At 44.6% G+C, this 23,347-nt stretch overlaps 1 protein-coding gene across 1 annotated transcript; it reads left to right on the forward strand.

Moving 5' to 3' along the window:
- Positions 1-1,495: 1,495 nt before the first annotated feature.
- Positions 1,496-23,222, forward strand: hs3st3l (heparan sulfate (glucosamine) 3-O-sulfotransferase 3-like). Its single transcript, XM_004080703.5, has 3 exons — positions 1,496-2,397; positions 20,458-20,687; positions 22,222-23,222. Exons 1-3 carry the CDS (start codon positions 1,922-1,924, stop codon positions 22,608-22,610), a joined length of 1,095 nt encoding a protein of 364 aa, XP_004080751.1. The 5' UTR covers positions 1,496-1,921; the 3' UTR covers positions 22,611-23,222.
- Positions 23,223-23,347: the final 125 nt, after the last annotated feature.

Here is a 23,347-nt window from a genome sequence, read left to right on the forward strand (position 1 = left end):
ATCACATAAAGACCCCCTCCAATGGAAATGGTGACGTGTTCATATAGCATTTTTTCTGATGAAGGGGAAGCTTGAAATTCCATTTCTGAGTATTTCTTTATCCAAATCAGGAGCAGATTTAAAAAAAGCTTGTAGTTCTTACATACAAACTACAATCAACAGGCCAAAGTCTCCATGCTCCGCCCCTTTCTGATGCCTCCACCTGCAGACAAATAGATTTACGAACATCTCTGTTCTCCTGGCCTAAGCTGGAATCTGGATCAGAACTGGACGGATGGATGGTTCTGATGTTGCTCTTCCAGGGGTTTAGTTTATCTAGATATTTGACAGGAACCGTGTAGAGGAGCATCAGTCAGAGATAAGATGTTTTGTGTCAGACTCCAGCTGTCAGAGCTCATTTCCATCTGCAGACAAACAAATACAACACTTAGCATAAAACAATGCTCTGATCATGTTAGCTTGGGGTTGTGAGGGGCTGTAAGATAGATAGATAGATAGATAGATAGATGACTTTATTAATCCCACAATGGGGAAATTTCATTTAAGCTAGCAGTGTAAACAAAGGAATGATGGGAAATGTGTGCAGACTTACTCTGCGCCGCCGGTCCCGCCCACAACTTAAAGGTGAATAAGTCCTGCTGCTCTGCAGAAACTATGTCCTGGAAAAACCACACAGGTTTTTACATTTTGGCCAAAACCCGCATAATCAGAATTATAAGAGCACTGTGATGTTTAAAGAGTAGATCAGAAGATGATTGGAGTGGGACTTAAACACATGACAAAGTATTGCAAAGACATGAATGCTTTCTTCACATCAAAGCCTCTGATTTCTCTGATGTCTCATGAAAACGGAGAAACGGCGGAACCACAGAAAATCCTGGGGTTGAAAGAATGTTCAGTCGCTTCTGGACAGTGCAGAGGTTTTATGGCGTGGGTCGCATCTGCTCCGGGATAATGACACGGTAAGCCAAATGGAACATGAAGCACGTGTGTGTTTGTGTGTGTGTGCTGATATTTGTGTGGCTGTGAGGAACTAATGAGTCTCCTATGAGCCATTAGCCAAACCTCAGCTCTGCTCTGCAATTAGAAAAGGCAACACTGCAGAGCTCTTTATCCCACTGAGCTTTGCTGAGCCCAAAGGTTCAGGACACTCAGAACCATGCGTGACGTGGAGGATTCTCTGCATCCAAGCACACACATCATGATGAATGAAACTTCAGTTTAGTGTTGGGCTGCAGTGGATGATCTAAGACACCAGTCAGGGTCTGAGGTGTGCAGCTCTGCCTGCTGAAGTCTCCTTCTTGTGTTCAAGTTGCAATGCTCTCTGGGAAATGAGCAGCAGGGGGGGGCAGGAGTTCAGGAGCCTTTGGGTCAGCAGGTGCGCCGCAGACTATTACTGTCTGATCACTAAACCAATTATGGCAAAGCTCTCCGACCTGCTTCAGCTCTGATCTCAGCGTTGCCAGTTTTGATGGATCCATTTCAGCCCGAAGCGCGGGAAACTTCACGATCTGGCAGATATAGGAGTTCAGAAATTCACTAGATGTTTGTCAGTCCATCAAAAACCCGGCGGAGCTACTTCCGGTTTACCTCATAAATAATAGTGGAATTAAAAGCGCCTGAAGCCATGACCCCCTCATCGAGGAGGAGGAGGAGGAGGATGAAGGGGGGGGGGCTGCGCCCAGAGAGGCAGAGTAATCCCACAAAGATCCCGCTCAGACATCAAAGCTTCCGCGGCAAACGGAGTGACACCTCCCGGTGTGAAACCGGTTCCAGCGTTTTCAGAGTTTGGCACCAACAGCGGAGGAGCATGAAGGAGGAGGAGAGGAGCAGCGGAGCGCGCCGATGGACTCTCTCCGGCAGGGTGGAGGAGCCGCACTCCTGTTAGAATGGACCTCCGCGAGGCTCCAGCGACCGAAGGATGGCAGCGTCCCCCCCCCAGCACCTTCTACCCCATCACCCACGCGCCGACCCGCGCCGGCTGTCCCACCGCCTCACCATCGCCTCCTCCCTGAGCCTCCTCTGCTGCTCCTTGGTGTACCTCCTCTCCGGGCTGTGCGCCTCGGAACTGACAGACAGGAATGAACTCAGGCCATCCACGCGGGACCTCCTGGTACCGGGCCCGGACTGGCCTTATGGGCGGAACAGAACCAGCTTGGTCAGCCTGGCTGGTGGAGAGGGCGCGCCTGGCAGCGGCCAGCCAGCGCAGGACTCGAACAGCTCGGGGAGAGAGTGGACAGCCTCTCGGAAGTTACCCCAGGCTCTGATCATTGGGGTCAAGAAGGGGGGCACCAGAGCCCTGCTGGAGTTTCTTCGGCTGCACCCCGACATCCGCGCCCTGGGGTCCGAACCGCACTTTTTTGATCGGCATTATGCACGAGGACTGGACTGGTACAGGTAAGCACGCGCGCGGACTTTGTCTGGGTCAACCCCTCTGAGACTATCTTTTCTCTGGTTTTAGTCACTTTCAAGCAAATATGGAAAGAAACGTGCGCTAAAGTCGAGACGGGGAGAGAGCTCCTCCTGAGCTCTGCACGCAATTCAGTAGTTTGTTTTTGTATGAAAAGAGTTTTTTTGTCCAAAATGAACCGAACCTTTAGTCACGGTGAAGCACATCCTCACACATGCTGCCAGCCTTTCTGACTCAAAGGTGACAGAACGTCTGTGCCATCAGGCACGGACAGTCCGTGCATGCGTGTGCTGCATGTGCGTGTATGCATGTGTGTGTGCATGTGTTTGTGCATGTGTGTGCATGTGTGTGTGCATGTGTATGCATGTGTGGGTGCGTGGGTGGGTGTGTGTGTGTGTGCATGTGTTTGTGCATGTGTGTGCATGTGTGGGTGCGTGGGTGTGTGTGTGCATGTGTTTGTGCACGTGTGTGCATGTGTGTGTGCATGTGTATGCATGTGTGGGTGTGCATGTGTGTGAGCACATGTGTGTGTGTGTGTGTGTGTGTGCATGCATGTGTGTGTGCATGTGTTTGTGCATGTGTGTGTGCATGGGTGTGTGCGCAATTCAGTAGTTTGTTTTTGTATGAAAAGAGTTTTTTTGTCCAAAATGAACCGAACCTTTAGTGTATGCATGTGTGGGTGCGTATGTGTATGCATGTGTGGGTGCGTGTGTATGCATGTGTGGGTGTGTGTGTGTGTGTGTGCATGTGTCTGTGCATGTGTTTGTGCATGTGTGTGCATGTGTATGCATGTGTGGGTGCGTGGGTGTGTGCATGTGTTTGTGCATGTGTGTGCATGTGTGTGTGCATGTGTATGCATGTGTGGGTGTGCATGTGTGTGAGCACATGTGCGTGTGTGTGCATGTGTGTGTGCAGGGTGCATTTGTACAGCATGGGGAGGGACAGACAGGCTGGTGGGATAAACTCTCAGTGCTGTAATCATCTCTGGAGCCAGATGTTGTCATGTGGATCTGATCTGGTTTTCTGTCTACAAACCTGGAAACCTTGGTTGGTTTCACACTGGGGGGTCCGGGGAGCCGTCCAGGAGGATGTTACTCACATCTGGTTTGGGAAGACAATGGTAACTTGCTTTCTGCACATTCAGTTAGATATTTTGGAGTTTTTTTCATCCTGGTTTGGTTGAAAACACCTCATTCAGTCGCTCATTCAGGACATCCCGCCTTAAACCTTGCTGTGTTTTGGCAGCAGTGGTTCTGTGATGATGCTCAGAAAAATCACTAAATACAGAACTGGACCTGAAAATCCTAGGAGGAGTGGGCTGAAAGACCAGTTTCCTGGCCCTTCAGATCAGTGTCACGCCAGGTAGGGCTTATTGGTCAGGTGTCCTCCTCGGGGCCCCGGTAACACATTGGCTTGTCTGACCTCTGACCTCAGGTCGTCATGCTGAGAGTCAATGATGTGTTCACTGCAGCTCGTAAACAGCAGCATAAACGTGGTCTGATGAAACGCTGTCAGTTTGATTTTTGTTCAAGAAAATTGTTCCAAAAAATAAGAAACAATAAGTAAAAGAACTTTTACAATGAAGACACTGATGTTTTTTTTAATGCTGAAAACAGAGCCAATCTACCCTCTTCAGTACTTCCTTAAATAATTTAGCAATCATTCAAAAGTAAGAATGAATTTCAAGCAGACTCTGCTGCAGACTTGAAGACGATGCTCATGGCTTTGGTAAATGTTGGAATGCAATAAATCTTTATACTCTCGTTAATTAAGTAACGTTTCCATCATTTTGTCAACACAGGAAGTGACAATAAGTCAACACAACAGAGGTTTTGGATTGCGTGAACCCGTCCGGCATTGCATCGCCTCAGATTCATTGTTTTCTGCTCTTTGTGGGTAAAAAGCAGGACAGATGACACCGACGGCCTAACGCTCCTGCAGTGCACGTGCAGCAGCTGTGCGATGAGGCTGGAGGCGGCCTGCAGGTTTCCTTCTCTATTTAGGGATCGATGCTGTTATCTCTTCACTCTGACCTTGGGTCCACTTCAGCATCCCAGCAGTCAGCTGTGGTCAGCCGGGCTACTGTTACAACCAACAGGAAGCTTCATCCTACACGCTATGGCGGTTCTGGCTCTTTCACACAAACACGGGGGTCAGGTTACGCCGCCGCTGTGCAGAAGAATCCATTAAAGCGGCTCACATCTTCATGAAAGACAGCGTGGCGGGGGAAGGTCAGGAGGAAGGGAGAGGAAGAGGAGGAGATAGGAGGATAAGGCTGGTTAGAGGAGGAAGTTAGTGTTACCACAATCCCTGCTGAGCTTTGTGTGTGTGTATGTGTGTGTGAATGTGTGTGTGATTGTGTGATTGTGTGTGTGTTTGTGTGTTAGGGTGTGTAATTGTGTGTCTGAATGTGTGTGTTTGTGTGATTGTGATATTGGGTGTGTATGTTTGTGTGATTGTGATTGTGTGTTTGTGTGATTGTGTGTGTGTGTGATTATGTGATTGTGTGTGTGAATGTGGGTATGTTTGTGTGATTGTGTATGATTATATGATTGTGTAGGTTTTTGTGTATGTGTGATTGTGTGTTTGTGTGATTGTTTGTGTGGGTGTGAGTATGTGTGTGTCTGTGTGTGTGTGTTTGTGATTATGTGTGTGATTGTGTGCTTGTTAGTGTGATTGTGTGTGTGTTTGTCTGATAGGGTGTGTAATTGTGTTTGTGTGTCTGAATGTGTGTGTGTGATTGTGATATTGGGTGTGCATCTTTGTGTGATTGTGATTGTATTTGTGTGATTGTGTGTGTGTGTGATTATGTGATTGTGTGTGTGAATGTGGGTATGTTTGTGTGATTGTGTGTGATTATGTGATTGTGTGGGTGTGTGATTGTGTGATTGTGTGTGTGTGTGTGATTATGTGATTGTGTGGGTGTGTGTGTATGTGTGATTGTGTGTGTGTGTGATTATGTGATTGTGTGGGTGTGTTTGTATGTGTGTGAGTGTGTGTGTCTTCTCCACACACATACTGTTACTCTAATCACCGTAACTATGAGGATGTAGTTTTCTCTCAGGAGGTGAAGCTGATTTTTACGGAGCTTTTAATGCTGACCAAGACCACAAACGCATCTAAATCAGTACAGAAAATAGAAAAGTCTCATTCAGATTCTTTGGGTTTATTTCAATCTTTACTGAAAATATGGAAAACAGAAGAGAGGAAATCTTTTTTTTCTGCTGCTTCTGTTGGAAAACTCACGTCCAGCAGATCATGTGATCTCTACCATGCTAAAAAGGTTATGGTACCACGGTTGATTGAATAATAATTATTTGAAATATTGTATTTAACAAACGAATGAGTTAGAACAGACAACAATGAAACAAAAAATACCAAAAACTGACATTTAAATGTCAGTTTGACCATTTTATTTGAGATTCCCTTTGATCATTGGGGGGTGGGACAGGGGACAATGGCTTTTTCGGGGGTATTCCAGACTTCTTTGTATTCTAAAAACTGTTTTCAAGCATTCTTCTCTTGTTGTTTTTCATAGATGTGGTCTCAGGACAAGTACATTTACTCAGAAACTGCTTGTCTTAGTATTTTGTATGTGGATTTGTTCTAGAATGATCCAGGTATGTCTGTGTGCTCATGAGGAGCAGAACTCCCTCTGACCCCCTCGTGTAAAAGGGTACATGAAGAGAGGCAATCCCCACCTCAAGGACAGAGGGTGTGAACATGGGGATGACCTGACGACTCTCCTGAGGTACAGCGAACGTTAAGGGGAGTGGTCCCAATGACGCTCCTCAGTGTGAGGGAGCATGAAGAGGAGCAGTCCCTCCTCAGCAGCAGAACGTGTCCTCCACAGGAAGGTGTAGGAGCGGGGCATGATGGGACATGGCAAAGAATCTCCTGCTGGGTTCAGCTGGGTCAGACCATCATACCAGGCTCTTTGGTGGGGACTTCAGGTCTCCATAGATAAATGTAAACATGACAACAGCAGGAACAAAGGAGGAACAGATCCTAGAAGGTCTTACCAGGATGAACTGAAAAGCAGACAAAGAATAATTCACATAGAGACAACGAATAATCATTTCGATTTAAAACCGGTGTGACAAAAACACGACCACAACCGAGAAAACAGTCACAACGCAAACTAAGAATGTCACGGTGTATCCAGATGACTCAGATGCAGGACAAGACAACAAGTCCTGCATCCGGGGAAGATCCAGACTTCTTTTACTGACAGAAAACTGCTCTCATGGTGGGAAAAACTCCCCAAACATAACAGGACAAACAGACTGAACTAAGCAACACTCGGAGACCTTAAGTACAGGCAGCTGTGCGCCTCTCATGGAGAGCCACAGGAAAGGGGGCGGAGCCCTCCAGGTAAAAGCCACATCCAACCTGCACACAAGACACAAGAACTGAAGATGTGACAAAGACAGGTGAGGAAATCACCAGCAGTCTGATGAGACCATCAACGCAAAAGGTTTTGTTTTTCTCACTTTACCTGATAAACAATTACCAGAAACACATTTCATGTTTAATATTTACCATATTGTAAAAAGCCGAAAAAAAGGCAGAAAAAAGCTACTTTCTTCCTTTATTCCTCTTGATAAAATGCAATTAAGTGAGGGTTTGTCAGAGTCAGCTGCTTCAGTGACCATTCATTTGCATTTCATACGAGTCATTAGGCAAAGCTTTTCAATTCATTCCCATACGTTGATTGTTTTGTGCTGTAAGGACTCCGCACATGCTGCTTTTCTTTTTGGACAATGCAAATGTAATTGTGATGCAGATGATAGAGGAAGGAAGATCATATCATGGAAGCAGGTTTGCTGTTTTTACTGAGCTTGTTAGCGCTGCAGAATGCTTTTGTCTTCTGCCATGTGAGATGTTGGGGGTTATGTTTGTTTGTTCAGGTGCCCCATCTCACTACTGTACTGAAGGTGATCACCATAAGGCCTAGACCGGCAGGGCCACATGACCCTCATTAAAGTCTTCCCATGGGACTTGGTATCCATAATCACAGGTAGTCCCCGTATGATGGATGTCTCCTGGAAGTGGACAGGGCCCAGCCACAATGGATAGATTCCTTAATAGGCCCCCATACAGAGGAAATGGATGAACGGATCGCCAAAACACACAGATGAACTCATTTTTGAGTCATGAATACGCAGTGGTGTGTGTGTAATGAGGGGTCGATGGCTGGCACTCTCTCACTGGCTATTGTTGTAAAGCTGAACCGACCAGAAAGATAGATGGAGCGGTTTTTACACTATATTAGTCCAGGACTTTCCTAAATTCTGCCATTCTTGGCTGCATAATTGCCTCTGTGCTGATGATGAATGCTGTCATTTTCCCCTCTTTTTTAGCAGACACACACATCACACGACACAGCAGGGTCTTGATGAGGCACCAGAGGGTTTTGGCTCCTCTGTGTCCTCCTGCCACTCTCAGCCAGCTGAGTCCCTGTCATACATCACCTTTGTCTGGAACTCCTCTTGGCTTTGTACGCAACATCTTTGCTCTCCGCCCATCATAGCGCCATGATCCCAGGTGCACATCATCTAGCCACAAACATTCAGGAATCTTAACGACCACAGGATCGATATCCAGCGGCCTTGCTTTGAGTAGCACGATTCTTCAGGGAGGGGGTGAAAAATACCTTACAGAAGAGGGGTTCCTCAAAGGGAAACGGGGGCTTCATTTAAGAGACTGGACATGTTGGATGTTTGATGCACTAATAAGTGAGGCGGTTTCCTCTGTTGCGTTGACACAGATCGTCCATTGATCAATCAGAATGTTTACATCTGTCATGTCTGCGGTCCACATCTGTGCCTCTGCAACGCGAGCTTCAAAATAAAAGAATTCCACTGCACTTTCAAAATAAAGTTAAGTTCATATTTACGACGAGGCTCACGCGATAAAACACGTTAACACCACAGATTCCCCTGGTATTCTCATTGTTATTGTTTTATTTGTCTGCATACTTGTTAGGGGTGTAACAATACGCTAAAATCTCAATTCGGTTCGATTCAGAATTTCAAAGGGCTCGGTTCGGTACATTTCGGTTCGGTACTGCTGTTTAACAAATCTGCCTAATGTGAACTGCTTTTTTATGAACTATTATTTTATTGTTATTTATTGTGTGTGTTTTGCTGCCGGACACCTGAATTTCTCCCTTGGAAGATTCATAAAGTTTTTATCTAACTATCTCTTTTCTGTATTTTTTCGGTACAACAAACTAAGGCAGAAAAAATTACTAAAAAAATGCATTTATTGGTTTTACATAACAATAAATAAAATTGACCTATGTAGGGGATCTGCTTTATAAAATAAGAAAAACTATTAGCTGCCAGGAACCAAAATTTTGGATACTTAACACTGGCTTGAAAAAAACATTTGAACTGCACATTTCTTTTCTTGTAGACCTGAGTGTTACAGTCAGTTGTTATGCCGTTTTAAGTTTGTTAATAGATTAGACGTGTTACTGTGGCGTACGCCATCTCTTGATGCTATGGACTTTTGATGCTATGGAGTCTTGATGCTATTGACTCTTGATGACCTAGACCAGGGGTGTCCAAATCCAGGCCTCAAGGGCTGGCAACCTGCTGGTTTTCCAGAAACCCTGCCTCATCTGCTGTTGATTACCTGGATCAGGTGTGTTTAGACAATTAGGAGCTTCAACGGCAGGTTGATTGGAAAACATATAGGACACCGGCCCTTGAGACCTGGTATTGGACACCCTTGCTATAGACTCTTGATGGTATGGACTCTTGATGCTATGTTATAACTTTTACTCTTCATGACTGGGCCGGATTGAACCATCTGGCGGGCCGGATTCGGCCCGCGGTTTGTATGTTTGACACCCCTGCTATAGACTCTTGATGCTATGGACTCTTGATGCTATGGACTAGGGCTGCACGATATGAGGAAAACTCGCGATATGCGATATTAGAGATTAAAATTGCGATAACGATATAATTTGCGGTATATAAACAAATAGCAAAATAACCAAATAACCATTCCCATTACATTGCAACAGTTTAAAAATTATACTCCAAATGTCACTCGTCGACATAGGTGACAAACATCTAACATAATAGGCCTCCAATATTGATGCTATGGACTCTTGATGCTATGGACTCTAGATGCTATGAACTCTATATGCTATGAACTCTATATGCTATGGACTCTAGATGGTATGAACTCTACATGCTATGTACTCTAGATGCTATGAACTCTACATGCTATGAACTCTTGATGCTATGGACTCTTGATGCTATAGACTCTATATGCTATGGACTCTTGATGCTATGGACTCTTGATGCTATGGACTCTTGATGCTATGGACTCTTGATGCTATGGACTCTTGATGCTATAGACTCTATATGCTATGGACTCTTGATGCTATGGACTCTAGATGCTATGGACTCTAGATGCTATGGACTCTAGATGCTATGAACTCTAGATGCTATGAACTCTATATGCTATGGACTCTAGATGGTATGAACTCTACATGCTATGGACTCTAGATGCTATGAACTCTACATGCTATGAACTCTTGATGCTATGGACTCTTGATGCTATAGACTCTATATGCTATGGACTCTTGATAATATGGACTCTAGATGCTATGAACTCTTGATGCTATGGACTCTTGATGCTATGGACTCTTGATGCTATAGACTCTATATGCTATGGACTCTTGATGCTATGGACTCTAGATGCTATGGACTCTAGATGCTATGGACTCTAGATGCTATGGACTCTAGATGCTATGAACTCTTGATGCTATGGACTCTTGATGCTATAGACTCTATAGCATCAAGACGGATTTCCTGTGACGTCATTTCCGGGTGAGCTATTCCCAGTGCTAGTTGTGTGACTGCTGTCCTCTTGTTTGGCATTAGCCTTACTACTATTGCTTACTCTAAGGGTTATCTGGGTTAATATTCACATCTAGTACCTTTTATTAGCGAATTCACCACTGTTAAACCACTTGCTGTTCACTTTTCTCATTTTGCTAAATAAACCACTTCTCTTTACTTAAACACCGCTAGCCTTAGCTTAAAACCTGGCATGGCCACCACTCCTTCCGCCTCTCCTCCTCTCTCCTGCCCCATGTGCCATATGTTTAGTGATGATCCTGCCTCCTTTAGTGAAGATAGCGGTAGTTGTGTTAAGTGTAGTCTTGTGTTAGACTTGGAGGCCAGGCTGGAGCAGTTAGAAGCGCGGCTCCGCACAGTGGAAGCTAAGCCGGCTAGCCAGGTCGTTACTCGTAGCGCGGGCCGCGCTACCAGGGATAACTTAGCTAGCACCCCAGCGCCCTCCCAACAGCCGGGAGACAGTCAGGGGTTTGTACCGGTTGGGAGGAAACATAGTGCTAAACGCAAAAACTTAGAGCACCCGAGACTCCACGTTAGTAATAGGTTCTCCCCCCTCAGCGACACACCCGCTGAACACTCAACTCTGGTTATAGGCTCTTCTGAAGTTAGAAACGTGGAGCTCCCAGCGGCTACTGTCAGGTGTTATCCGGGGGCCAGAGTTGGTGACATCGAGGGGAACCTTAGGATGTTAGCTCAGAGTAAGTCCAGGTTCCGTCGAGTCGTGATTCACGCAGGCGGTAATGATGCCCGACGGAGACAGTCAGAGGTGGTTAAGTTAAACGTAACTTCGGTGTGTAAACTGGCTAAGACGATGTCCGACACTGTAATTTTCTCTGGTCCCCTGCCGAACTTAGTCAATGATGAAATGTACAGCCGCTTTTCATCATTTAACCGCTGGCTTTCTAGATGGTGCCCAGAAAACGGCGTTGGTTTTGTGGATAACTGGAGCGCGTTTTGGGGGAAGCCCGGTCTCATGCGGAGAGACGGCGTCCATCCCACCCGGGACGGTGCCGCTCTTCTTTCTAGAAACATTTCTGCTAGCCTTAGTCTGTTAACCTGACAATCCAGAGACGAGACCCGGGCGCAGAGCAGCAGTGTAAAACGCTCCTCTGAGCCTCCCTTAGGGTTAGTGCCGGTGCAAAACCCATGCAGGGAAAGTCAAGCAGGTTCAAGCTTTAGCTTATGTGCTGAAAGACAAATGAAAGGAGCGCGTCTTAGAAACCTTAAAGTGACAGACAGCAGTACTCACAAGCAGAATTATGATGTAATTAAATGCGGTTTATTAAACATTCGATCCATTTCCTCCAAGTCCCTCTTAGTCAATGAGTTAATCATTGATAACAATCTTAGTCTTTTAGCCTTAACAGAAACTTGGCTCCATCAGGATGACTATGTTAGATTGAATGAAGCAACCCCCCCCACTTATGCTAACTATCAGAAATCCAGGATTTCAGGGAAAGGAGGTGGTTTGGCAGTAATATCACAGTCTAGCTTACTTCTCAGCCCTAAAGTTAAAAATGCTTATAATTCATTTGAAAGCATCATATTGTCTTTAAGTCACCCAAACAGGAAAACTCGAAAACCTGTTTTACTCATAATTATTTATCGCCCCCCCGGCCCATATTCAGAATTTTTAACTGAGTTTTCCGACTTCCTATCGACTATTGTCTTAGATTCTGATCAAACTATAATATTAGGGGATTTTAATATTCATGTTGATGACCCCAGTGACTGCCTAGGAAAGGCTTTTGCAGCTTTATTAGATGATGTTGGTTTCACCCAAAGTGTGAATGAACCCACTCACTGTCATAAGCACACCCTGGATCTTGTTCTAACCCATGGTATAGAGATCAGCCAGCTGAGTGTCCTTCCTCTTAACCCCATCATTTCTGATCACTTTATGATTACCTTCCAGCTTACACTGGAACATCCTTCTGCCCCAGTGAATAAGAAACAACTTAGAAGAACCTTAACTGACCGTTCTGTGTCTGAGTTTAAACACACAGTTCAGCCAGTACTTAGTGATATTCTGAGAAAATACTCTGAGACCAGCTCCCATAGTATCAGTCCTAGTATAAATGACCACTTTGTTAATGATGCCTTACAAGCCCTCAGGAGTACACTCCATGTTGTTGCCCCCTTGAAACCTAAGTTCGTCAGACAAATACGAGTAGCACCGTGGTTTAACGCTGAAACTCGTTCTCTTAAACGAGAAACCCGTAAGTTGGAAAGAGAATGGCGCCGCTCCGGTTCAGAGCAGTCTCTGGATATCTGGAAACATAGCCTATTAAATTATAAAAAAGCTCTGCGTAGAGCTAGAAGCCAGTACTATTCAACCTTAATAACAGAGAATGGAAACAATCCAAGATTTCTTTTTAGCACTATAGCTAAATTAACTCGCAGTCAGAGCTCAGTAGAACCACATGTTCCTGTTTCTCTCAGCTCTGATGATTTTGTTACATTTTTCGATAGTAAAATCTCAAATATTAGACATAAGTTAAATCAAGTTATTCCTACTATCAGCCCAGAACAGGCTGAAGCGGTAGAAATGGAGGCATCCATAGAAACCTCTGTAACATTAGACTGCTTCACTGCTGTGGATCAAGCGGAAATAACATCAATTATTACGTCCTCCAAATCCTCAACGTGTCTGTTAGACCCAATTCCCACTAGACTTTTTAAAGAAACTTTTCCCCTAATTAATGATCCCATATTAACAATGATAAATGCCTCTCTGGAAACGGGTTACGTGCCACAGTCTTTTAAATATGCAGTTGTTAAACCTCTTCTGAAAAAGCCCAGTTTGGATCCTAGCATCTTGGCCAACTATAGACCGATATCAAACCTGCCCTTTATTTCTAAAATCCTAGAAAGAGTTGTAGTTAAGCAGCTTTACTGCCACCTACAGGACAACAGCCACTTTGAAGACTTTCAGTCGGGGTTTAGACCTCACCACAGTACGGAAACTGCACTAGTTAAAGTCTCTAATGACTTGTTATTGGCCTCAGAAAAGGGACTACTTTCTATTCTGGTCCTGTTGGACCTCAGTGCTGCCTTTGACACTATCGACCACGGTATTTTACTCCATAGATTAGAGCAGGACATAGGGATCAGAGGATCTGCTCTCCAGTGGTTTAAATCCTATCTGTCTGATAGGTATCAGTTCGTTAATGTAAATGGCCATTCCTCTCAGTGCACTCGAGTCAACTATGGAGTCCCACAGGGCTCAGTCTTGGGACCGATCCTGTTTACGCTTTATATGTTACCCCTAGGAAACATAATCAGGAAACACAGCATTAATTTTCATTGTTATGCCGACGATACGCAGTTGTATTTATCCATGAAGCCTGACCAGAATGACCAGATAGAGAAACTGAACGCCTGCATCAGTGACATCAAGACCTGGATGACAATTAATTACCTCCTCTTGAACCCAGAAAAAACTGAGGTCATTATACTTGGTCCTAAAAACCTCAGAGATGCTCTGTCTGCTCAGATAGTCTCCCTGGATGGTATAAGTATAGCCCCCAATTCCACAGTTAGAAACCTTGGGGTTTTACTTGACCAGGATTTATCATTTAAGGCTCACATATCTCAGGCATGTAGAACTGCCTTTTTTCACCTGCGGAATATTGCTAAGATCAGAAATATACTTTCTAAGAGTGATGCTGAAAAACTCATCCATGCATTTGTTACGTCGAGGCTGGATTACTGTAACTCCTTGTTAGCAGCGTGTCCTAAGAGTTCCTTAAGAAGTCTCCAGCTTGTTCAGAACGCAGCTGCTAGATTGTTAGCTGGAACTAGCAGAAGAGATCACATCACTCCTGTGTTAGTTTCGCTCCATTGGCTCCCAGTTGATTCTAGAATTAAGTTCAAGATCCTCCTGTTAACCTATAAGGCCTTACATGGAATGGCCCCGTCCTATATTAAGGACCTCATAGTCCCTTACCAACCAATCAGAACACTTCGCTCGCAAAATGCAGGACTGCTTGTGGTTCCTAGAATTAGTAAAAGTACGGTTGGAGATAGAGCGTTTAGCCACCAAGCCCCTGTCTTATGGAATAAACTCCCAGCTCATGTAAGAGAGGCCGACTCAGTTTCTACATTCAAAGCTAGACTGAAAACATTCCTCTTTGGACAGGCTTATTGTCAGACTAGTTAGTATTCAGAGATTATTTAACTTAATGTTAGTTTGTTTAAATTAAACTTAATAATAACTATTTCTTTTAAAAGGCTGCTAGAAGTTGAAGCTGGGGTAACTATGGTACACTGGGGTTCTGTCCTCTTTCCTTTTTTTACTTCTACCCTTCCTCTCCTCTATTCTTGATCATAATTTATCATTTAGTTCTCCATGCCTCTGTTTGGTGCAGTGCGATTCATGTATTGTCCCTCTTTTCCTCTCCCCTCCTGGGGAGTGGGAGTGCTTCCAGACTCCAGTTGGCTCATCCGTGCTCCTGTTCCTGACCGTTTACCTCGCCTTTGCTCCTGCTCCTACACCTGGCTGTGGATCCTGCCTCTGGCTCATCTCTGGCTCGTCTCTGCTCTGTACCTGACCGAGTACCTCGTCTCTGCTCCTGCTCCTACACCTGGCTGTGGTTCCTGTCTCCGGCTCGACTCGCGCCTTTGACTGTCCCCACAACCACGGCTGGATGAAGCTCGTCTGCTGGACTTTTATATATGTAGTTGTAGATTTAGATAAGTTAATTCTTCTCTAAGAGTTCTGGTAAATCGCCTGTCCGTCCTGGGGGAGGATCCCTCCTTCATGTGGGCACCCCTGAGGTTTCTTCGTTTTTTCCGGAATCCGGTTTTTTTGGGAGTTTTTCCTTACCGCGAAGGGGGGTCTAAGGGCAGGGATGCCAGTATAGCTTAGTCAGTTTGTTAGTTCATTTTAGTATTTTTCTATTGAACTCTTTGTATTCGTGATCCTTTTGATTTCATGTTTTACTTCGAAGCCCATCGAGACGACTGTTGTTGTGATTTTGGGCTATACAAATAAAATTGAATTGAATTGAATTGAATTATATGCTATGGACTCTTGGATATGAGGCTGCAACCAAACAGATCACTAATGGAAGCATCTTTGCATCTGCTCCATCATTCCTTCATTAGTTCCCCACCTTATCTGAAACAAAGAAAAGGTTCTGGGATGCAATCTACACATGCACCTACACACACACAGACACGTGCAAACTCTCTACAGTGATGGCACAGTCCTCTAGCTGTTTGCTATCAGGTCAGGTTTCAAATGCATCTGAAATATAACCTCTATAACCCCCCCGTCTCACACACACAATGCAATTTGACATGATCAGTGTGAGGCACCACTTAGCCTGAAGACATCCCTTCTAACTGCAGTACACTGAGAATCCACAAGACGCACAAACACTTGCACCCACACACACGTAAATCCACACACCTGCACACACACACGTAAATACACCCACCCACCCACACACATAAATACAACCACACACACACGTGTCCAAGGATTTTTTAAAAATCAGCTATTATTCCCTCATTAGACATGAGCTGTTGTCATGTGTCTGCACTCCCTCTGAGCCAAATGTTCAAGTGAAGTTTTTTATAACAAAAATCAAAAACACGCGGGTGTGTGGCAAGTTTTTACCAGAGCTTATATAGCATATGTGTGAGTGTTAGGGGTGTAACGATACACTAAAATATCAATTCAGTTCGTTTCAGAATTTCATAGGTCTCTGTTCGGTACATTTCGGTTCGGTACTGCTGTTTAACAAATCTGCCTGATTTGAACTGCTTTTTTATGAACTATTATTTTATTGTTATCTATTGTGTGTGTTTTGCTGCTGGACACCTGAATTTCTCCCTTGGGAGATTCATAAAGTTTTTATCCATCCATCTATTTTCGGTATTTTTACGGTACAAAAGACTTAGGCAGAAAAAAATTACTAACAAAATGCATTTATTGGTTTTACATAACAATAAATAAAATTGACCTATGTAGGTGATCTGCTTTATAAAATAAGAAAAACTATTAGCTGCCAGGAACCAAAAACTTTGGATACTTAACACTGGCCTGAAAAAAAACATTTGAACTGCACATTTCTTTTCTTGTAGACCTGATTGTTACAGTCGGTGATGCCGTTTAAAATTTGTTAACAGATTAGATGTGTTACTGTGGCATACACTATCTTTGTGTAACAAAGTCAACACACAGCGTTCGACTTATCCAACTGTGTTTTCCCTTCATGGATGCTGACAACACAGCTGAAGTGTTCCCCCTACACAGGAGAGCGTAAGGAGATTGGGGGGGGGGGGTCCTCATCTCTGGCCTTGCGTCTGCATTAGCCCTATGTTGACATGCTTACTGTCCATCACCTAATAGCATCTCAGAGGAAAATCCATTATTACTTCCGCCTCGACGCAAAGTTAATACAGTGGCGATCTGGGAGGTTAGCCCCGCCTATAGCCACTTAGACTCATGGGAAGTGTGAAATCTTGATCAACACTGAGAGAGCGATGAAGAGAAGTGAGGTTCATGTTGTTACGCTGTTTGTGTGTTCATAATGAATGGGTTTAAATGCCGGAAAGGAGATGGAGCATCTACTTCTGTCTCCTCTCTCTCAGAGACTGTTTGAGGGCGTGTGGGGCACGGACAGTCAACACAGCTAGTTGATCAGCAGCTTGGCTCTCGTTTCCCCGCTTCGAGTGACAAAGCAGCTGGGTTGTTACAATGCATGTGCGAGGGAAAAAACGAAAAAAAGGTACCGAAACGGTACAGAAGTGAACCGAACCGAAATTGTCGTACCAAAACAGTTCGGTTCAACTACTTGTATCGTTACACCCCTAGTGAGTGTGTACCTGCCTGTGTGAGTGTGCGTGTGCCTGTGTGAGTGTGCGTGTGTAAGTCATAGGACTCTTTACAACTGCTGTTTGGTGATTCAAAGATGAGGATAAATGTATAAAATTTGAAAAAAAACATCTCTTATGACACAAGCAAAATAAATGATTTTTTTAATGTTACCAATCCCTGCAGGCTTCAGTCATTTTTTTGAAGTGAACAGGAAATAGTTGAACAGTTTAAAGTTTCTTAAAATCAGATGTAATAAAAGAAAAGATTTCTATGTGCTGGATGATAAAAATTTACTTTTTTGCTCATGGAGTGTTTGTGTTTGGAGTCAGCATAAAAACTTCATCTCTGCTTTTCCAAGAAAAGACAGTTTGCTGTGAAAAAACAGAACATTTTAAATGTTTTCAGATGCATTTGATCATTTTCTACTTTAAAATATGTCTCCTAATCAGATGAATCATCATCTGCATCTGTAAAGGTTGAGTGCCAGTAAAGAGGTACGATCCAGACAGACTCTGAAGACAATATTTATAAGATCAATCGGAAATTCATTCATTCATCTCATAAAGTCGTTTTTGGGTCACGGCAGTGCTGTAGGGTCAGCTGGTTCTGGTCAGCTGGTTCCAGTCAGCTGTTACCAATCGGAGCAGACCAGGACGGACTGCCTGCAGACAGAAACAAACTATACGACCCAGAGGCCGGAACAACTTTAAAAACACACTTTTCTCACAGAAAACAAAGGGATATTTCCACTGGAGTCTGTGGTCAAACCCAAACATGCACAAAAACACACACAAACTACACACAGGGGTGACTTTTGTGAAAAGATTTGCTGACGATTTGTTTTAATGTTTGCAGATCAGTTTTTTATTCTTTTCCCCATTTAGATGAATCATTGGACAGACGAAGACGCCGTGGACGGCTGTTTTTATTCTAAAACATTCATATCTACCTAGAGCAGTGTTTTTCAACCTTTATTGAGCCACGGCACACTTTAACCTTGACAAAAATCCCGCGGCACACCAGTATCCCAAAAAAAAAAAAGCAGAAATTCATGGTCTGTATTGATCGACACCCCCCCCCCCCCCCCCCCCCCCCCCCGCCGCAGTCTCACGTGGATTTTTGTGATAATTGTAGCAGAAAAAGCAGGAAGTTGCGGCTGTTTTGTCTAAGAGCTGAAATAAAAGTTAAATTAGAAAATTTAGAAACTGTTTGTTGTTGTGGTTTAAAGACGTTTCACAAGGTCGACTCATCATGCGCTGTCCCTTTGAGCCAATGCATCATGGGAGATGTAGTGTGAAAACGGCCGAAAAAGGGCAGAAAGACGCGCGTCTCTGAGTTTCATTGTTTTGTTCACTTGTTCCACGGTCTGACACCGGATTCTGTGGAAAGCTACACCGCTAAAGACGAGCTTTAGCTGGTATATATGTTAGAACTGAGCGACTTTATCAGCAGAATTAAGAACAAGGAAGTGAAGACTTTAAGCACTTCTGATTGGTCAGACTGATGACATGTGATTAAGCCTTCAAGAGTGATTGGCGGAGACAGTTAAAGGGGCGGGACTTTTCCGCAAACTGCTATAGCTGCAGGTAAATCCCGGTACCGTCATAATTATCAAAATTTCTTTAATAGAATTAAACAAACACAAAGAAAAAGTAATTTTAAGATCTTTTATATTCCTAATTACTCAGTGTTTTATCAGGGCCTGTTTGGATAAACAAAGAGCTGATCTCCTGGAGATGGAAAATGTTGTTAGAGCAGTTAATGAGGGCAATTTCCCACGGCACACTTGACCATCTCCCACGGCACTAGTGTGCCACGGCACACTGGTTGAAAAACACTGACCTAGAGAGTCTGTGGCATAGAGAGTCTCTGGACTGTCATGAATATAAGAAAGGCCTGAGCGTCCAGAGATCAATGCTGCATGAAGCCTGAGTGGTGTACCGGTGATGATGCCAAAGGGGCTTTGGTGGGTTGGGTCGGCCGGAACCCTCTTTCATTTGAAGTAGCGGTAGTCGCCATCTTGACTTCTCTGAGTGAAACAGAAACAGCAACGGCTTATTTTCTCTGGCAGGTTCCTCTCATTGTTGTGGAGAGGTTTGGGTCTTTGGCAGACATGCATTCATCATGTCAGTCTCTGTTTTAGCCACCATAAGGTCTGCATACCTACTGGAACCACTGCAGAAGCGTACCACTGTCATCGTCATTTCTCTGGTATTTAATTATGGTTACGTGACCCAGTTTGGCCAAACACAAATGGCTTCTGCGACCAGAACCCTTTCAGCCTGTATTCACAGTACTACTGTCATGGTTCGTAGATGCGATGGACCCAGATGCTGGAACCCGGAAGGAAAACACAGGTAAGTTGAAAAGTAAGTAATGATTTTATTTTCCGGTGTGGGTTTTGGCGAGAGGCGGATCCGGCTTGGATGAGGCCTGAAGGTTTTGACTTGGGCAGGTTCTTAGCGTGGCTGGAGATCTTGATGTGGCGTGGCTGGAGGTAGTAGCGTGGTAGTGTTCTCTGGGTTTCCTCTGGAACGCTGGAACTGCTCGTGGTAACATCCGACTCAGGTAACACTCCTGGAATGAAGTCCCGAGGCAGGAGAACAAGATTAGCGAAGCACAAACAAACAAGAGAGCTAAACATAAGCTGACTCGACCAGGCTTAGTCACCATAAGGGGCAACGAACTGGCGCTGGGTGAATGCTGGAGCTGGGTCTCCTTAAGAAGAGCAGAGGCTTGATGATGTGAGTGGTCACAGCTGGTGGAGTCAGGAGCAGAGCAGACGGTGGAAGGGGGAGGAAACTGACAGAGGCACCATGACAACTACTGCACTACTACACTGTATTCACCGTTGGAAATAAATGTAGTTATAAAGGTTAGAGTGCAGAACATCAGGAATTTGTTCAGAGGAACTTGGATGTCTGGGTTTCATGTGAGCTGAGGCCTGTAGAGTCTGTGATGAAGAATTAATCAATTGTGTTTGATCAGCAGAGGTTTTCAGGTCTACAATGACTGCGGGTATTCAGACGCTAAAGAGGATGTAAAAACAAAAAAGTCACAGATATTTTGAAGCAGTAACATCGTCATGAGCAGGTAGACACAGAACTGAAAAAAAGTCTCTAACATCTGGATGACAAATATGTCCACCTTCATAAAATGAGTGTTTCAAACTATTGTGTTTAACTGTTTCTAACGCAAACATTTTTGATTCCTTTATGTGTATTTTTATTTAGTGTGTGTGTATTTTAGTGCCCTTGGGGGATATAAAGTACTTTCTTGTTCTTCACAGCCTTTTCGTTTCCTCCCTCACTGACTTGCCTCTCCCAATGTGCTTCCAGAAGCATGATGCCGAAAGCGCTTGGTGGTCAGATCGTCATGGAGAAGACTCCTCGTTACTTTGTAACCGTGGATACGCCGGCACGAGTCCATGCCATGTCCCAGGACATCAAGCTGATCGTGGTGGTCCGTGATCCCGTGACCCGAGCCATATCAGATTACACACAAATCATTTCCAAGACCCCTGACATCCCCCCCTTTGAGACGCTGGCCTTCAAGAACCACACCACAGGTACGACGCCGTTTCATTGTCTGTTCAACAGATCGTCAAAAAACAGACACAATATTACAATAAAAAGCCAACCCACCCTTCGCACTCCCCTCCATTAAGACATAAAACTCACAATGGAAACTATCAACGTCAGCTCGTAAAGAAGCTCAAGGCGTGGCTCTGCTGTGAGGAAACAGTATCTGGGAATGTCTTCATACCCAGAGCAGCTCGGCCGTGTGTGCCCCCCCACACCGGGACAGCATCATGCAGCATTAGATAGCAATGTTAAACGTTTAAATAGGAAATTTGAATTGTTTTCATTTTCTGAAATGATTTTTGAAAACAGCAAGTTAATGAACTTATGGTAAATTCAGAGTTGAATTATTAAGTCCGTTTTCCTGTATCTCCTCTCTGCTCTCCTGCAGTTCTGTTTCAGATGCTTAACCCTTGTGCTATCCTAGGCACTTTAACGTTGGGAGTGGGGTCATCTAGACCCACTAGACAGTGTTCTGAACCTTTTTTCTTCAATGATTTGTGATCTTCACTGGTGTCCATGGATTACATGAAATCTTTCCACCTTTATCCACCTTTGTCATGGTAGGGAGAACACGTCAATGTAAGGGCGGGGTCATCTAAGATAGCACAAGGGTTAATGTCATCGGTCTTCCATGGCGTTTCAGCAGTGGGTCTTAGTGTTTCTGTCTTGAAGGGAGCCGCTGCCTCTATGGAAGACGGAAGTCTGTTATTGAAAAGATCAACCACATAATCACAGGGTGCAGGTAAATCTGAGCAGGAGTTTGGTTAAAAATATCACTCAAACCTGCAGCATCTTCAGGAGTTATGTACCGATTCCTCACAGTCAACACCAGAGGACACCCCGGCAGACAGGTCGAAGGTCATGACGAGGGGTGTGTCCAAGTTCAAAAGTTCAGGTCAAAGTTCACGCTGAGAAGACGGGAACCACTGTTGTTTGGATGTAAACCATCTGTTTGTAGAGATATGGTCTGTTGTAAAATGTTGTGAAATGATCAATGAATGGACTGCTCCTGGAGTGACAGGATGTTTTTGGGAAGCTGACGGACGCGTGAGAACATGATGTCTCCATAACGGGGTGGTCCTTCGGTGGTCCTCCTTGACTTGAATTAGGCGTCTTAACTGTGGAACATTCAGACTAGTGCGAATTTCTGGTACAGAGGTTGTCATAAAACTAGATTAGAACTTTATTTTCAGACAAAAGCTGAAGGCCCTGTTTGGAAAAAAACCTCCAATAAAACATCAGGTCCTTTCTGGACCAAAGTGCAGCTAAATTAAGAGGGAGGAGTTCCCGTTTTGCCTCAGTGGGGTCAAACACAGGAGTTCTGTTCTTCAGAGATCCTTCCAGACTGAAAGGAGGAAAGAATCTCCTGGAATGAGCAGCAAAGCGTCTTTGAAAGGAACCCGAAGAACAGAAATTCTGCAAAAATGGATACAGAGCCACTTAGCTGTAGAGAGTCTGAAAAGGAGAAGGAAACAGAGCATTTGGAATAAAATCCTCTTCCCTCACATCTGCTTCCAGGTCAGATCGACTCTCTGTGGAGCCCGCTCTGGATCGGCCTGTACGCTCAGCACATGGAGCGCTGGTTGGCGTGGTTCCCCAGGGCACAGATCCACCTGGTCAGTGGTGAGAGGCTCATCTCAGACCCGGCTGGAGAACTGGGCAAGGTCCAGGACTTTCTGGGCCTTCAGAGGATCGTCACGGATAAGCATTTCTACTTCAACAAAACCAAAGGCTTCCCATGTTTGAAGAAACCGGAGGGCAGCAGCAAACCTCACTGCCTAGGAAAGACCAAAGGCAGGACGCACGTCTCTATAGACCCAGAGGTGGTTCAGAAACTCCGAGATTTCTACAGACCCCACAACCAGCGCTTCTATCAGATGGCAGGACAGGACTTTGGATGGCAGTGACGTCTGAACGGGACGATCTGCCGTCCCAGAGGGAGCCCACATCGGAGCTTCCATCCTCAGACCACAAGTCAAAATATTCAAGCACATGAATCCGTCATGCGGTTCCAAATCAATCCCTTTGTCACAGATATGGTTACAGAGGCTGTGGTCGCTCGTGTAGCTTTTTTAGTCTTTAGTCTCAGGTTCTAGTTTTGCTCTAGTCAGATGATAAAGGAACCCACCACTTTCACTCCGTAACCCGTTCAAAGACCTTTGCCCCGTTTTTAATTTAAGGTTGAAATCCAAGAGAAGCCTTGTTTTGAAAGTACAAGCCATCTTTCATGTTTCACGCTTGAGCTCAGACACGACCTAAAGGCTTCATGAAGTAAAACATGAAGGCAGCAAACGGATCCGGACGCCCCAGCACCACCTTAGGTCGACGTTCCCGCTGAAAAACCCGCCAGCTGCAACTGCTGGAGGACGAGTGGAGCCGAGCGAGTACCGATCATCAGAGCTGAAAGCATGTTTGAGGACTTTATGAAGGCTTCACACTTCTGCATACAGGGTTGTTTGGTTTAGGTTTGCATGCATTTGCACTAGTTTGAAAACAAAAATAAAAGTATTTTTTGAAAACGCTCCCTCTCCATTTTCATCGAGTCTTCCAAATTAAAAGAACTAATAATTCATATCATGAACCAATAAATAAAATAATTGTCCGTCAGCTCTGGTGGGAGGACCTTTCAATGAATAAAGCAATA

This window comes from Oryzias latipes, chromosome 19, assembly GCF_053564925.1.
Source record: "Oryzias latipes strain Hd-rR chromosome 19, Olatipes_Hd-rR_3.1".
Lineage (NCBI taxonomy): Eukaryota > Metazoa > Chordata > Actinopteri > Beloniformes > Adrianichthyidae > Oryzias > Oryzias latipes.

Bases quoted from the DNA above. Each gene is read 5' to 3' on its own strand.
- hs3st3l (XM_004080703.5), top strand. From the start codon at position 1,922: ATGGCAGCGTCCCCCCCCCAGCACCTTCTACCCCATCACCCACGCGCC. The intron at 2,398-20,457 runs GTAAGCACGCGC...ATGTGCTTCCAG, and splicing joins CGAGGACTGGACTGGTACAG to AAGCATGATGCCGAAAGCGC. The intron at 20,688-22,221 runs GTACGACGCCGT...ATCTGCTTCCAG, and splicing joins CTTCAAGAACCACACCACAG to GTCAGATCGACTCTCTGTGG.